The sequence below is a fragment of the Ricinus communis genome, chromosome 7 (genome assembly GCF_019578655.1).
Source record: "Ricinus communis isolate WT05 ecotype wild-type chromosome 7, ASM1957865v1, whole genome shotgun sequence".
NCBI lineage: Eukaryota > Viridiplantae > Streptophyta > Magnoliopsida > Malpighiales > Euphorbiaceae > Ricinus > Ricinus communis.
In genome coordinates, this window is record NC_063262.1 from 3,247,930 (window position 1) to 3,264,035 (window position 16,106).

The 16,106-nt window shown below is 32.5% G+C and overlaps 4 protein-coding genes across 4 annotated transcripts; 3 read left to right on the forward strand and 1 right to left on the reverse strand.

The window, feature by feature from the left end:
• The first annotated feature begins 804 nt into the window (after positions 1-804).
• Positions 805-2,965, forward strand: LOC8289465 (caffeoyl-CoA O-methyltransferase). Its single transcript, XM_015722001.3, has 6 exons — positions 805-1,092; positions 1,200-1,310; positions 1,439-1,518; positions 1,615-1,759; positions 2,131-2,262; positions 2,371-2,965. Exons 1-6 carry the CDS (start codon positions 1,015-1,017, stop codon positions 2,662-2,664), a joined length of 840 nt encoding a protein of 279 aa, XP_015577487.1. The 5' UTR covers positions 805-1,014; the 3' UTR covers positions 2,665-2,965.
• A 1,297-nt stretch (positions 2,966-4,262) lies between these two features.
• LOC8289466 (caffeoyl-CoA O-methyltransferase) lies at positions 4,263-6,994 on the forward strand. The gene is made up of 6 exons (XM_025158144.2): positions 4,263-4,632; positions 4,745-4,855; positions 5,417-5,496; positions 5,595-5,739; positions 6,322-6,453; positions 6,542-6,994. Exons 1-6 carry the CDS (start codon positions 4,555-4,557, stop codon positions 6,833-6,835), a joined length of 840 nt encoding a protein of 279 aa, XP_025013912.1. The 5' UTR covers positions 4,263-4,554; the 3' UTR covers positions 6,836-6,994.
• A 2,174-nt stretch (positions 6,995-9,168) lies between these two features.
• On the forward strand, positions 9,169-11,394 carry LOC8289467 (F-box protein At5g67140). Its single transcript, XM_002523575.4, has 5 exons — positions 9,169-9,473; positions 9,612-9,758; positions 10,382-10,517; positions 10,748-10,846; positions 10,918-11,394. The coding sequence occupies exons 1-5, from the start codon at positions 9,385-9,387 to the stop codon at positions 11,128-11,130; spliced, it is 684 nt and encodes a 227-aa protein (XP_002523621.1). The 5' UTR covers positions 9,169-9,384; the 3' UTR covers positions 11,131-11,394.
• A 385-nt stretch (positions 11,395-11,779) lies between these two features.
• Positions 11,780-15,975, reverse strand: LOC8289468 (PI-PLC X domain-containing protein At5g67130). Its single transcript, XM_002523576.4, has 9 exons — positions 15,399-15,975; positions 15,171-15,293; positions 14,928-15,065; positions 14,462-14,560; positions 14,065-14,368; positions 13,746-13,969; positions 13,576-13,662; positions 12,421-12,899; positions 11,780-12,013 (listed from the first exon to the last, which is right to left on the reverse strand). The coding sequence occupies exons 1-8, from the start codon at positions 15,504-15,506 to the stop codon at positions 12,720-12,722; spliced, it is 1,263 nt and encodes a 420-aa protein (XP_002523622.1). The 5' UTR covers positions 15,507-15,975; the 3' UTR covers positions 11,780-12,013; positions 12,421-12,719.
• Between the last annotated feature and the right edge of the window lie 131 nt (positions 15,976-16,106).

The following is a 16,106-nucleotide window of genomic DNA, read 5'->3' on the forward strand; positions in this document are numbered from 1 at the left end:
AAATTGATGACTTACAAAAACATATATTTGAGGCAGGTGATACCTGAGGATGGAGGATTCTCCGTCTGATTGGAACCACATTAAGATTTGTTTTCTTCCTTACTTGCATTAATTACAACGAAAATACTCAGTAACACTTACATATTTCTGTCTATAAGCTTAGATGATGTACGTAATATCAAAGCCTAAAATACCACATAGCAGAAAAGACCACAGAAGAGGAAAGGAAGACTTATCATTTAGCAATTAGCAAATGAATGGCTCCAAGTTTGGAAGCGAAGCAAAGCCAGGAAGGTGGCCATACAAATATTACAGAGTCTTGCTATTTCCAAGGCAAGCAATAATGTTTTACATCTATTCCAATATTTGGCTTTTTAGCTTTAAGAAACAATATCGGTTGTTTTAGCTTTAACCTAATATCCTGTTCTTCTTTTACTTCTTGCAGGATATACCTGAAATTAAGGAGCCTAAACCAAGAAGAATGTCCGTTCTCTTAATTTCCATGTATAAATTTTGATCATTGTAAGAAATAAAATGTATTAGACACTATTATAGCAATATAAAGTTGAAATCATATTTAAGCGAAATGCAACTTATAGATGTTAGATGGATAATAGAGTTTTGGTGCTTTCTATGGCGACAAGGGTGCTTTCTGGGCACCCTTACTCTGAACTTGACGTCGTCCCGCGCTGCTTCCAGGCATTTTCCATGAACAAAATAGGTTAGAGAGTTGGTCGATAGTAGTGCTTGTCCTACTGTAAGTGTCAAGTTTTTGTATCACACATCAAAGGTCATCAATCTGTGCACCTCACTTGTTATCCTATTTACTTGTTTATTCAAGCTTCTTCTTTTTTTAATTTCCTTAATTTTTTCAATAAATAAACTACACCTACTCGGTATCGAGTACCAACTACGACATACACCATCTATAAATTCAGATCATGTAATATTCAAAGCCCACAACAAAGAACAAAGAAGAAGAAAGTAAGACTAATCGTTGGCAATTAGCAAAAAATGGCTCCAGGTTTGGTAGAGAAGCAAAACCAGGAAGGTCGCCATACAAGTATTGAACAGAGTCTTGCCATATACAAGGCAACAAAATTTTACATCTTTCCCAACATTTCGTTTTTAGTTTTATGTAACAATGATGATTGTTTTAGCTTTAGTCTAGTATGCTGTTATTTTCTCATTTCTTGCAGGACATACTTGAAACTAAGGAGCCGGAACCAACACAGGACCAAGAAAACCAAGCTGGTAGGCATCAAGAAATTGGACACAAGAGTCTTTTACAAAGTGATGCTCTTTATCAGGCAAGCATTGCCTATATTTATTAACCGACAAATTTCAATAAAAACTATATTGCATGCACTTTTGAAATTAATTTACAAGTAGTTTTTAAGTCTAAAGCTAATGCCTTTTTGGTTCCATCTTTCTGTAGTATATACTTGAAACTAGTGTTTATCCTGGGGAGCCTGAACCAATGAAAGAACTGCGCGAGTTGACAGCAACTCATAAATGGTAATCTTAAATTGTTCTACATATACATATACTTCTTTTTTCTATTCTGGTGCCATATGATTATTGAGATAGAGTTTATCTTCAATAAATGGACAGGAATATCATGACAACTTCAGCTGATGAAGGGCAATTCTTGAGCATGCTGCTTAAGCTAATCAATGCCAAGAACACTATGGAAATTGGTGTTTACACTGGTTACTCTCTTCTTGCCACTGCTCTTGCTCTTCCTGAAGATGGCAAGGTATTTAATATGTCAGCAAAAGATCCCTTATGCTTGTCTTTTTAAGGGAAAAGAAACATGAAACTCTTTACAGTTACGTTATTTATGATTCCGGTAAAACAAGACTTCAGTAACCAGTCACCTAGAAATATACCGAAATTATTAGCCCACAGAGTGATTTTGGCTGCAAGAGATATTTTCACTTTCTTTTGAATCTCCTTATCTAATAGAATGCACAAATTAAATCTAGCAATAATAAATAAATAAATAAATTTAATCGTAATTGAATAATGCGTGACATATATGCATGATTATGGGTTCAAAATCCTGATTACTTCTTCTATAAAAGTTTATGTAATGTATAGAGAACAATTTTTTGTTGAATGTTTCAGATATTGGCCATGGACATTAATCGTGAAAACTATGAATTGGGTCTTCCAATCATTAAAAAAGCTGGTGTTGCTCACAAGATTGACTTCAGAGAAGGACCTGCACTACCTGTTCTTGATCAATTGATTCAGGATGTAAGTCTTCTCTTCAATATGTACATATCCGTACCCTCTATATTTACAATGGAAAAAAAAATAAAATTCACTTCATTCAACCGTAACTAAAATTACAAATATTTGCAGGGTAAACACCATGGAACATTTGATTTTATCTTTGTTGATGCTGACAAAGACAATTACCTGAACTATCACAAGAGGACAGTCCAGCTTGCTAAGGTCGGAGGAGTCATCGGCTACGATAACACCTTATGGAATGGTTCTGTTGTGGCATCACCTGATGCACCATTAAGGAAATATGTCAGGTTCTATAGGGATTATGTGATGGAGTTCAACAAGGCCATAGCTGCTGATCCAAGGGTCGAGATCTGCCAGCTCCCTATCGGTGATGGCATTACCCTGTGCCGCCGCATTAGCTGATCATTTCAAGTTTGCAGTGCTATATTACTGCACTTGTATGATTTATGCAGTTATATATTTGCAGAATTACAAGCATCCCCTTAATTATTAAAAGGGAAGTAATAAAGTCTCAGTGACTCGACCTAATGCAGGGAAGCTTCGCAATTATGCTTTTGTAATGTCTCAAAATGGGTTATTTTCTTCTTTATTACAATAAACTAAATTTGAGATCTTACTCAAATTGAGTGCCTATAAATACAAAGTTGTCTTTAATAATATCATTGAAGTAAAAGGATTTTAAGATTAATGTCTCCTTACATAATGTAATGTGTATATAAATACTAGGAAAAATATATATTTTGCTGCCTGCACTTTTATATTTTTTAGACAATTATCTCCTACACTTTTTGTTGTCTACATGCAATTTATGCACTTTTACTTTTATTAACATTAAGTCTTTTATAACGTTCAATTAGTGCGTGTGAAATGCAGCCAGAATATAAATGATTTTTTAAATTTTATATATTAATATTCTTAATACATTTGCTCTTATATATATATATATATATATATATATATATTGATATTAAGTCTTTATATTTATTTTTAACAATGTTGGCCCTTCCAAATTTTTATTAGCATATACATTCTTAATATATTACTAATGAAAAAATAAAATTATTAAAATAATATTTAAATGGACATCCAACTACCATCGTATATAATCTAATTTATTGTATTATTTTAATTAAAATATTTATAACATTTTATTTTCATTTGAATTAAAACGTCAGCCATTAAATAATTCTATCTGTTATTTGGCTTCGCATGGCTTGTACTTGCAAACAATTGATTGATTATTAAATTTTTCTGAATCACGTTGAAGTTAGATAGCTTCAAGGGATTCAAATTTTGTCATCTTGTTTCAAATGGTCTCATATTCAAAAATTTCTTAGGATAAATAGTTTCAACAGTACCCAAACTTCGTCATATTCTTTTTAAATAGTATCATATTTTTAATTTTCTTTTAGTACTCAAACTTTAGTAATAGTTTTAGATGAATGGTACCCAAAAGAACTTTATATAATTGTGACTAAAAAGTGAGAGTAAGTCAAAATGGAGAGACAAAAAGAAAATAGATTTAGGTGATGATATGGCATTTAACATGGCAGCTGAAGTTGAGGATATATTTTAATATTCTTTCTCTGGCTTAACAAATTTATCCCTTTTCTTGAGTACATATTCTTTTTGCCTGAATTTAAATTTGAGATTTGGGTACTGAAAAGAACAAAAGCAAAAATATATAGTATTATATTAAAAATATGTTAAAATTGAGGTATGTTAGTGGCGAAGCCACATCATGGAGAAGGAGAGTAATTGCCCTTTTTATATTTTGATATCTTTTTTAGTATAAATGTTATGTAAGCTTTTAAATTTATCCTTTATAAAGAAAAAATAACAATTGCCCTCTTAAATTTGGTGAACTTAAGCATTTAATTGGGTCCGTTTATTGTAAGTTTGGCTCCCATGATTTATATATAGCCACCGTATATTAGTTGAGCTATTTTCCCCACCAAATTTGCATTTTTTTAGTCTTTGGATTATTAATATGCAGTCGTCAGTGGGTCTTAATATTCTTTCATTATTTACGTTCTGGGTGATGACTGAATGATTAGATTCCAATATATAGCTCAAAAAAAGAATAGATTCCAATACATTACTGGGTGATGAACTAAACGCCATTGGCGCGGCGTGCAGCATGCTGGTTCATGAAGCATCGGTCATGCTGTAACTACTACGAACTCCCATCTATAAATTGAGATAATGCAGTATCAAATCCCCACAACGCCACACAAAAGAACAAAGAAGAAGAAAGATAATATTAATTAGCAATTAGCCAAAAAAAAAAAAATGGCTCCAGCTTTGGAAAAGAAGCAAAACCAGGAAGGTGGCCATACAAATATTACACAGAATTTCGCTATTTACGAGGCAATAAACTTATGCATCTTTTCCGACATTTGGTTTTAACTGTAAGTAACAATGTCGATTGTTTTAGCTTTGGTCTAATATCCTGTTGCTGTTCTTCTTTTACTTGTTGCAGAATATACTTGAAACTAAGGATCCCGAACCAACACTGGAGCAGCAAAACCAAGCTGGAAAACATCATGGGTTTGGACACAAGAGTCTTTTACAGAGTGATGCTCTTTATCAGGCAAGCATTTTTCCTATTTCTCATTATCCAACTCATTAAAATAAAAACTATATTGCATACACTTTTCAAATTAATTTGTACTAAAACAAAATTCATATGGAGTCACATTCTTTTCTTTCCTGGAAAGAACACAAATACCTACCTGTGGATTGACGCATTTTCCATGGAGACATGTGACCTTTGTTTTATCTTTTATCTTTTTGCCAGAGAGATTATGGAATATGGACAAAAATTGACTAACATTGTTTAGAAAAAGTAATATAATAAGAGGTGAAATAGAGAATCACATTGAAAATAATTTTTTAATTTCTGCTTGTTGCATTAGTTTTTTAAACACGTAGCTCGTTTTTTAATTATGTCTATTACCAGAATCAACCATCAAGATTTAAAAAGAAATTAACATAATTTTATGTAAAAATATATTAGAGAATATTGTTTATATATATATTTCAAAAATAGTTATAAGAACTGTTAAAAATAGAAGATTGCAATATGATTAGAGTAATTCACGAGTAATTTTAAGTCTAAAAACTCTGCCCCTTTTGTTCTATCATTTTGCAGTATATACTTGAAACCAGTGTTTATCCTAGGGAACCTCGACCAATGAAAGAACTACGCGAATTGACAGCAACTCATAAATGGTAATCTAAATTTTTGTCTCCATATACATATACTTCTTTTTTTCTTGATGACATACGGTTATTTATTGAGGTAGAGATTATATTCAATAATTGAACAGGAATGTCATGACAACTTCAGCTGATGAAGGGCAATTCTTGAGCATGCTGGTTAAGCTAATCCATGCCAAGAACACTATGGAGATTGGTGTTTACACTGGTTACTCTCTTCTTGCCACTGCTCTTGCTCTCCCTGAAGATGGCAAGGTAATTGTTATATCAGCAATTTGATCCCTTAACTGGTTTTTTTACGGGGAAAGGAAAATGAGAGTCTTAACAATTACTTTGTATATCTTTATGGCAAAACAAGTCTTCAGTAACAAGTCACCTTGATATAGAAATCATTAGTCCATTGAGTGACTTGGTTGGCTGCAAGAGATATATTTTTATTTTCTTGTGAGCCATTAAACATCTGAATGTTGATGATTTGGGTCCAAAAAAAAAATTAATGTAATACATTGTATAAATTATATGTAGCTGTAATAAATAAATGAAGAATAATTAAATCATAAATTGAAAGATGATGATGTATGACATGCATGATAATGAGCAGTGAAGGGAGCTAAACTGAAGTTTTTGGGAGGAACATATTAAAATTTTTCTTTTAAAGAAAAAAGATAAAATTAAAATATTAAAGATTAAGAAAGCCCAAACTAAAAATTGAAATAAAAAGAGTATAAGATAAAACTAAAATTTCGAAAAATTGTCATCCATCATGAGTTGAAAATTGAGATTATTTTTCATATAAAAGTATGATTAAAGAATAAATTAATTGTTGAAATGTTTCAGGTATTGGCCATCGACATTAATCGTGAAAACTACGAACTGGGTCTACCAATCATTAAAAAAGCTGGCGTTGCTCACAAGATTGACTTTAAAGAAGAACCTGCACTTCCTGTTCTTGATCAATTGATTCAGGATGTAAGTCTTCAATATATATATATAATTTATATTTGTATATTAGTTCAAATAATAGTAACTAAGAATTTCTTTTTAAAACAAATTGCAGGGAAAACACCATGGGACATTTGATTTTATCTTTGTTGATGCTGACAAAGACAATTACCTGAACTATCACAAGAGGACAATCGAGCTTGTTAAGGTTGGAGGAATAATCGGCTACGATAACACCTTATGGAATGGTTCTGTTGTGGCACCACCTGATGCACCATTGAAGGACATTATCAGGTTCTATAAGGAATATGTGTTGGAGTTCAATAAGGCCATAGCTGCTGATCCAAGGGTCGAGATTTGCCAGCTCCCTGTTGGTGATGGGATTACTCTGTGCCGCCGTATTAGCTGATCATTTTAAATTTGCAGTCGTATATTGCTGCACTTTTATATGATGTATCCAGTTATATGATATTTACAAAATTGCAAGCATCCCCACTATTATTAGAAGGGGAATTATGAAGTCTTAGCGACTCAAAATGCTACATAATAAAGAATAGTTATTTCAGTATTTTTATTTTATATTATTATTTACCAAACATCTAAGTTAATTTTTATTTAAATCAAGTCCATCTCATGAACTAAAAAATTATAGATACTATCCCGTCATATTTTTATAGTTCATAATGAACTAAATCTAAGCAAATTTTTTGTTGATAGTTATATAGTTATACTTTTATAACATTATATGTCAAAGAGATCGTGTTTTAGCAATGTCAATGTTCTTTCATTTCTTTTTCTATTTGTTGCTTCCTCTTTTTAATCCTATTTGAGGCGTATGCTTTTGTTATGCTTAGAAAATAAGCTTTCAATTTTGATCTAAGTATCTAAAGTGGTGCATTCCACATTTTTACTCCAAAGAAACATAGATATGATAGTTTATTTTTTAGAATTTTTATTAGAATTTTTGGGCCAGTTTAATATTTTAAATTTATTTTTATAACTAGTCGTTTAACCGTGCATTGCACAACTTTTATTATTATTTTGATTATAAAATTAAATTGATAGATATAATTTAATAAAAATTTTAATATTTGATATTAATTTATAAAATTTTAAAAAATAATAGCAAACTAAAGATTTTAAAATATTTAATTGTTTTAAAATTCTAAATTTCTATTAATACAAAATAAATTTTAAGAATTATTAATTTTTTTATTTGTTAAGAGAATAGTGTTTTTCACTTTCTCAACTTGGGGGGATTTTGAACAAAAAAAAAAACAAAGTTCTGGGCTTATTTAAACAGAAGAAGTCAAAATGAGTGAATTGATCTTTTTTAAAAAGTTGGAGGGGGAAATTGAACCTTATTCCTTTTCCTTTTATTGCTTCAATATAAATTTTGTTCTTTCCTGCCTTCTTCATACATTGTATTTTCGTAGTAATTTATTTCTCAGGCACAGAGAGCTAGAAGAAGCATTGAACCTTCCCATACAGCACCTCCAACCACAAATGAACCTCCTACTGGAATTACATCTATGAATAAAATTGCACCTTCCAAAACAGGGAAACCTAGTGCCACTTTCATCTTCTTTCTTGTTACTTTCATCTTCTTTCTTGTTATTTTACATGATTGTGTCATGAGGAAATTGATGACCCTACCTCATTTGGAATAAGGTCTTCAACCCACAAATTTTGTTTATAAATAATAATATTTTCATATTTTTTATTCTTTATTTATTTGTGGTCATATTAAACTAATAAATTTATTATATATATATAATAACAAACATTTGGTGGCTCTATTTTGCAACCTTTATTGCTAATTCATATTTATTTATTTTTCCTTTTCTTTATTCTTACTAATAAAGGCAATTATAAAATAAAAACTAGTTGAAATCAGAATTAAAAGAAAATATACAAAAAAGAAAAGAAATAAAGTGCTTTAATCATAATTTTGAAATTAGAGGTAGATCGGCATAATTAATCAAAATATAGAAAGTAAGATAGATATGAGTGAACAAGAGAAAAATAAAAATATATATATATATATATGAAATATGATTGAAAATGGAGAGCAATTAATAAGAGCCCATTTAATTAATAAAATCTTAATGAAGTGATGGACTAGCAAAATAGGTTGTAAAAATAGAGTCACTCATGAAAGTATTAGAATAATCTTTTATTCATTAAAATAAAAAAAAAAATTATATAAAAACCTATCTCCTATTTCAGTTTTCAGAATCTCTCATTTTGATGTTTTATTTTTATTTTTTTCTTTCTAAGATTTTTAGATGAATTGTAAAATTTATTATTTTTATTTTTGAATCAAACAACGAATTTTAGCAAAAAATACATAAATTCTACTAAATTTCTTAATCTTATTATTCTTTTCAACTAAAAGAATATTCAAATAAAAAGTGAGAAATTTGAGAGAAGGGAAGCAAAGTAGGCCAAGGAAAGTTTCAAGAAAGAAAAGAGTAGACCAAGGCAGGATTAACGTCCACGTGGGATGGGATATTTCAATCCCAATACACAAAAGAAAAAGAAAACTACTAATTACGTATGACGACTAATACTCAACTCAGTAATCACGCAAAGTTTTTGACCTTTTTTTAAATATAAGAAAAAAGAAAATTCATTTTCTTTTTGTTAAAAGATGCATCAAGATTCTATACTGTCACAAAATAAAATATAAAATATAAAACAGAAAATAATCTCAAATGAATGAAATTATGACAATAAGATGTCCACATCTTTTCCCCTTTTCTCTTCTTCTTTGCATAATCTGAAGAAATAATTTGTTAAGAGTTTAAAGAAGAAAAAAGCCCCACCCTCTTGTCCAAGAAACTATACAACCACAAGTTTTTGTTTTTACGTACTCTTAAGGATTCTCTTTCCTTCTCTCTCTCTCTCTATATATATATATATATCTGTTTCTTGGAGTAGAGAAAGCAAACAAACATGGAAGAAGGAACAGAGATTGATAGACTGCCAATTGACTTGTTAGCTCATATCTTTGTGTTGATCAATTCTTTCACTGATTTAGCACAGTAAGTATTAGATTACTTCATAACTAACAGCTTCTTGTTCTTGTTATTGTTCTTGTTCGTGTGGTTATAATTAACAATACCAAATTCTGATTATTGGGTAATTATGTTTTTGGTGTTTTATATATATATATATATTAGTGCGAGCAGTGTGTGCAGGAAATGGAAAGAAGGGGTGAAACGATCTTTAGGTAGGAGAAACAGTTTGAGCTTTGCAGGGTTAAAGATGGATGATCATTCTACTGCCAGAGTTGTACGCTATGCTTATAGTCTTAAAGAACTTGACATGTATGTATGTATGTTCTTTCTTGTTTTTGTTTTCAAGATTTGGAAGCTGGGTGGTGGTTGTTGATTTGTGTATTACTTCTAAGTTTATTTAATTATTATTTTCAGTGATTTAGATTTTGTTGGTTTGATAAAATCAGTTAGTAGATGCTGGATGTTAATGAATTCAGAAAAGTACTTATGTTTGATTATTGAATTTTAGGATAATTTGAACCAGTTATTAGTTTTGAGTATAATATAATCCTGGTCAACTAACCCTTCAATGTCAGTAATGCCAACTCAGCATCATATCCACTTAACACATCCATTAGCCATGATTTTCATTTCCTTGCATACAATTGAAATCAAATTTAAAATATGTGCCATGAATAATTGAGTTTAGAAGAATTGGATAGAATTAAATCTGGGGATAAAATATGGGTTTGAACCCACATCAATTTGATTGCCAGTTGCCAGTGCTTTTAGTAGATATTGCAACTAAGTGGATCTGGATCTTCTGTGCATTCACTACTGTGTCTAATTTTTTCCAATTGGTTTGAAGTTATTATGTGAGATGTGGAGCTTGCCTTGCATTGGCAATGGCAACGGTAAGTACAAAAGATAAAATCTTTCTCATATGTTTCCAGTTCAAGAAGCCGTTGGGGTTGCCAGATAACTGACAATGGACTGTATGAAATATCTTTGGCAAAGTGCATCAGCAACCTAACATCCATTTCCTTATGGGGCATGACAGGGATCACAGATAAAGGTGTTGTTCAATTGGTAAGTGATGATTGTACATCATTTGCATATGCTCAACTTGCACAGTTGTTACAGCTAAATCCTTAGAAGCTGAACCAAACCTTTTTCTCTCTATTTTGCTACCTGGTATTTGGTATATATAGTTATCAGTGCACTTCAGCATTGCTGTTGTTTGTTTCTTTTATTTAGTTATCCACTTTCCTGTTACTACTTTTTGGATATGATCAACTTAGATTCAAATTTTTCAACAGATGTCGAGAGCCAATTCATTGCAACACCTCAATGTTGGTGGTACATTTATCACTGATGAGTCTTTATGTGCTATTGCAGATAGCTGCCCACATTTAAAGGTAAGTTATATGACAACATTTTTCAGTAGATATGACTATGGATATAAATGTATTATTGTTCTCTTTTTCAGAGCATCGGCTTATGGAGCTGCCGCCATGTGACAGAGATCGGACTTATTTATCTTGTAAATAAGTGCCGCAAACTGGAGTCTATTAATGCATGGGGAACCAGAGTCCCCATAGATTGCTTTCTTTGTTTGCTTACTGTTAGTCCAGCTCTTCGAATCAAGCATGGGGGATTTCTGCTAAACATTGGAAATGCATCTATGTTGCCTGTTGCATGAGCTGCTCATCTTAATTTACTCGTCTCTGTACAGATTATTCTTCTGCTTTTTTATTTGCATTGCAATTGAAAGTTGAGAATTCCAATAAACTAGCAAGTTCTTGCTTTCACATTCTTGTGTTGTAAAGCTGCTCTATGTTGGTGGGTTTATTTACTTATGTCAGCAAATTATTTGGCATTTGGCTCTGTATTGTACCCGAATTTTGTACAGTCAATGTTTTACATGTTCAGGTTTTCTGATTCAAATTCCTGAACTCCAGTTCAATCCGTTTCACCAAAATAAATGGAAATATTGTTATGCTTTTGCCTAATACTGGCAGATATAACAATGTCAGTTCATAATGAGAATATTTCACTCCCCTTTTTATTCTACCTTTCATTCTCATTATGCACCTGAGGGAGGAGCCGTATGAGATGAAATGTTCGTGTGACATTTTTCAACAACATTAGTAGTACACACAGGACGGAATATCTTTACTTCTACCAATAACATTTCCATGCTACAACACAAGGGCAATTAATCTGGCTAGAAAGCTGGTAAAATTGATATTTAGGGAGAGTAAGGGCAGGAAACTTCTTCAAACTGCATTTCACCCAGGTGAAGGAGATTTTTTTTTTTAAAAAAAGAAAAAAAAGACTCCTGGACATGCTTAGTGTAAAAAACAAAAGTAAATTCCATATCAGTGGCCTAAATGTTCCAGAGTGATCAACCACATGGAAATATTAAAACCGACCAGAGTATGTGTGTGAAATCAAACCCAAAGAAATAAAATATTGAAATACAAGTATAAGCATAACCCAAATAAATGAAAGTGGAAGAACCCTTAATGCATGCCGCACCAAACAATTTGCATTATACTCAAAAAGCATGGCCAATAGAAAACCTGAAAGAAGCAAAATCAGAAAGAAACTGTCAGCATTAGAAACAAAGAAAGGTTATTTGTTTTGACGGAGATCCATGATTGTTAATTTTTTTTCTAGCAACAAAGTAAAGCATGTAAAATGAATTGGCAAGATGCTGCAGAGGGCAATTTCTGTGGCTCGGATGGTTTCTTATATTATGATTAGCTAGTACATTAATTATAATAAAGTTGAGAGGCACTCGGTGAGTTTTATTTAGAAGAGTGCAATGAATCATATGCTTTTGGATGTTTTCAAAATTATTTGAGGCGTATTTATTGATGTCAGTCTCCTGATCAAGACACAAAACACAAGAAGAAGAAATAAAGATTACTATTGCATGAGAACCAAGATGTCAAATGTCAATCTAAAAGATGCAGGCATTGCATACCTGAACCATATGTTGATATATCCAGATCTCCTTTAGCCGCTATATACCTCGTTTTGCTTTACGAGTCTTTACTTTTTGCCTCCATATAAGAATCTCAAAAGTTCTCTGTTCACAATCACATCTCGTACCTCTGGCAAGTATATCTTTGCCTTCCTCTATTAACACGGGGATGTGGTATACCAGTTCAGACTAGAGAATACATACTGACACTAAAACACTATACCCGAAGAGCAGCTAACTAAATATTTAACTAATGGAGTAGCAACCTAACCACCTACACTGCAAATCAGTCATCTCATTCATAATAAAGATGCCATTAGTGAAACATAAAACAAGTGGAAAACCAAGTAATTCGAAGAATGGACTGTTGATGCAGATTTTGAAAATTGAACAGATCCTGAAAAGCTTCCTGTAGCAGTTGTCACAGGACTTGTGGTGGGTACTGCAATATTCTTGCAAGATCCAAAAGGCGCACCAGCCTGCATCATCAACAGCATATTTATATACATACTAGAATATTGAAACCAGTGTAAGAAACTTTTTGCAAATCAGATCCTATAAAACCAAGATGAATTTGAGCACAAGAAAAAATCATGTTAGTTTTGCTTACTACAGGTTTTAATTAAAACATGTGCCATGTTAGGTCTTTATCATGCATGTCATTGAGTTTTTATTAAGACCTCAGCCATCACCAACCTGTCTTTGCACAAAATGGGCTGCTTCATGATTTTGAACTGATTTTGATAACTATGGGCTCTTAACTTACATATTTATAAAAAAGAAAAAAGAAAAAAAGAGCAGATGTTGGAACACTGAAATTAAATCAAATATGTTCTATAAATCCAATGATAAATTGGACATAAGAATAATTAACTTCACTGGCTCCACAGGCAACTAAAGTATCTGTTTAAAAAAGTTAAAAAAGTGCAAGAATTAAATATATTCAAGTTCATCTTAGTCAATTTTCATGTTTGAAAAGCATATCAGTTGTTAGAATTTAGTTCTTGAGTTAATAAAGTTACTTGAAGGAAATGATATCATAAATATTGGGAAAATATATCCTAAGACCATTTCAATTTAAATCTTTTATTGACTTGATTGAATTCTAGCACAAGATCATTCCAAACAGGGGTAAAAGAATGCAGTGTAACAGACCTGGCAGGCAGTCACAGTACTGCAACCACACAATGTCTGGCCATTCATTCTATCCACAACATCAAAAACACCACCACCGTCACTTCTCTGCATTGTTTGCATTGCAATTAGAATGCTTAGCTATGATATGTCCTCAGTGCATTATCATTATCCATTCTTAAAATTAATACCATGTAAAAGTTGACTGCCAGAAAATTGGGCATCACATTTCCTGCTGCTTTATAACAGGTACCAACCATCTGAGCAAGCGGAGTTGAATGCTCTTTGCAAGCTTCACTCTCGACTGGATAAGTTGGGAAGTAATTCTCTAGGAAAAGTGATGCACTTTTGGAACTCAGTAGCTTTGACTCTTTTCTATTTGGGCAGGAGCCTGGTTTTACCCCAGGATCTCCAGCTGGGATCAAATACATAATGGTGTTATTATGGTGTTATTGAACAACATGTCCACAAAATAATAAAAAGGTAAATGGTTATGAATATAATGCTTACACTCATTTTCCAACATATACTTCCATTGATAAGCAATGCCTTCCTCTGCTTCCTTAGAAGCAATAGAAGTGAAAACCAGAAGCCGGTGATTCTCTTGCACCATCTCAGTCACAGTGGGCCAATCTTCACCTTTTTTTGGCATTTTGGAAACAGGAAACCAATACTTATCTAAACCAGCATTGCTGAACAGATTTGATAACCCTTTTGGTATACGCACATAGTCCTCAATAATTATGGTCACAATCGCAGTTGGATTTTCACTCAAGAATGCTTCCACTTCCCTCAAGGTGTTAATGGCAGGTCCCTGAGAACAGCCCATAAGAATGCATTGCAAACTAATTCCTAAAACCACTTAAATATATCAATTTGATAAATAGTAAACGGGAAGAAACATTACAAAGGCTGTGAAGTTGAAACATTGCCCTCGGAATGAATGGCAGAGCCAGATATCGTCCTCAAAATCATACATATCCAGCATTAGTCCCCTTACACCATTCTGGAAAACAACCACAAAACACAAAAACATAATATCAAGCAAATGAAAAACATAAAAACATAATATCAAGCAAATGAACCTATCAGAGCTTCTCTCTTTAACACCAAAAAAATTTGGGAAATTATCACTGTTTGTGTAATTCCAAGCAACCAAGTGCAACTTAGAAACGATATGTGCAATTTAACATTTAATCTACTACGACTTAGACAAAAAGAATGAACAGGACATAAACCAGACTCTCAATTTCCTTTCACATTTGTGTCTTAATTCTAGATTCCTAAGTACCAAATAAAGCCATGACAAAAAAAAATCAAGAATAAAAAAAGGAAAAGAAGGAGAGAGAGAGAGATAGAGCAGGACCATATACCCTCAGCTGGTTAGTAACAGTATCTTCTTGATTATAAAAGGTGAGTCTTTGAACACCAGGTAAAGGAGGTGCATCCACAATGCTAAAAGAGTTATGAGTCACTAACCAGGTATACTTATTAAAAGGCAGCCCATCAATCTACACAATTTACAATACAGAACATTAGACAAAGTTTTAGGCTTTAGCTTAACGAAGAGGAACGCAGTTAAAGAAAAATAAAATCTAACACCAAAGAAAGCATACAATAGAAGTGGGAATTATAGCTTGGCCTCTAGTGCAAACGGGTTGATTCTTGCCTAAAGCAGGGCAATTTCCACAAAAAAGGCCAGCCCCACAATTGGTAGCTGCTGTACATGAGTCGAATACCTGAAATTATTTCACATTTAAGTTCAATGGCTAAAAAAGAGAAGTAAAACTGTACGGATCACAGATTAAAAAAAAAAAAAAAGAGTAATGGCGAATGGGGGTTACCTGTGCATTTGCTGCTATCATGAAAGATGAAGAGAGTAGGAGATAGAGGTACCCAATTGAAAGATGGGCTCTGCATAAACTACAGTAGTCCGCGAAGCACGCAAACATGGCCAGCGTGCTTATGCCGAGCTCGAGAACTGAGGGAGAAAGAGGGAGAGAGAGAGAGAGAGAGAGAGAGAGAGGTGTACTACAAAGAGAAAGAGAAGGTTTACTGTACAAGGACAAGCGTTGTTGTCTTTTCTTTTGGGTATTAAAGGCGGGCTTAATGCCTTAATCACAACAACGCACTTTAATTTTTATTTTCTTTTGTCTTTACAAGTAACGATTTTTTCTTTTTCTTTTTCTTTATTTCTTTTTTTAACGTGAAAACTTTTGTTTGTTTTTCTTTTTTTACGGTGCAACGACGCCGTTTTCTGGTTTATTTGTGCTCATTGGTTTTGTAAATCTTGATTTCATGTGTTCAAGCTTTGCCGCACTTTGTCAGTGCCTTTCACGTGGTGGGGTAGGTTTGCCTCTGCTAAGGCTAAGGGACATGTTCTATTTGGACACAATCTTTGTGATTTCTTGACCCTCTTGGCTTTTTTCTTTTTTTTTTCTTTCGTGTAATTTCTTTTATCCTATGTTTTTGTCAAGTCGAGTTACTTTTGTATTTCTTTTCTATCCCAATGAAACCTATCTTTGGTTATAAATAAAAAAGAGAAAAAAAAA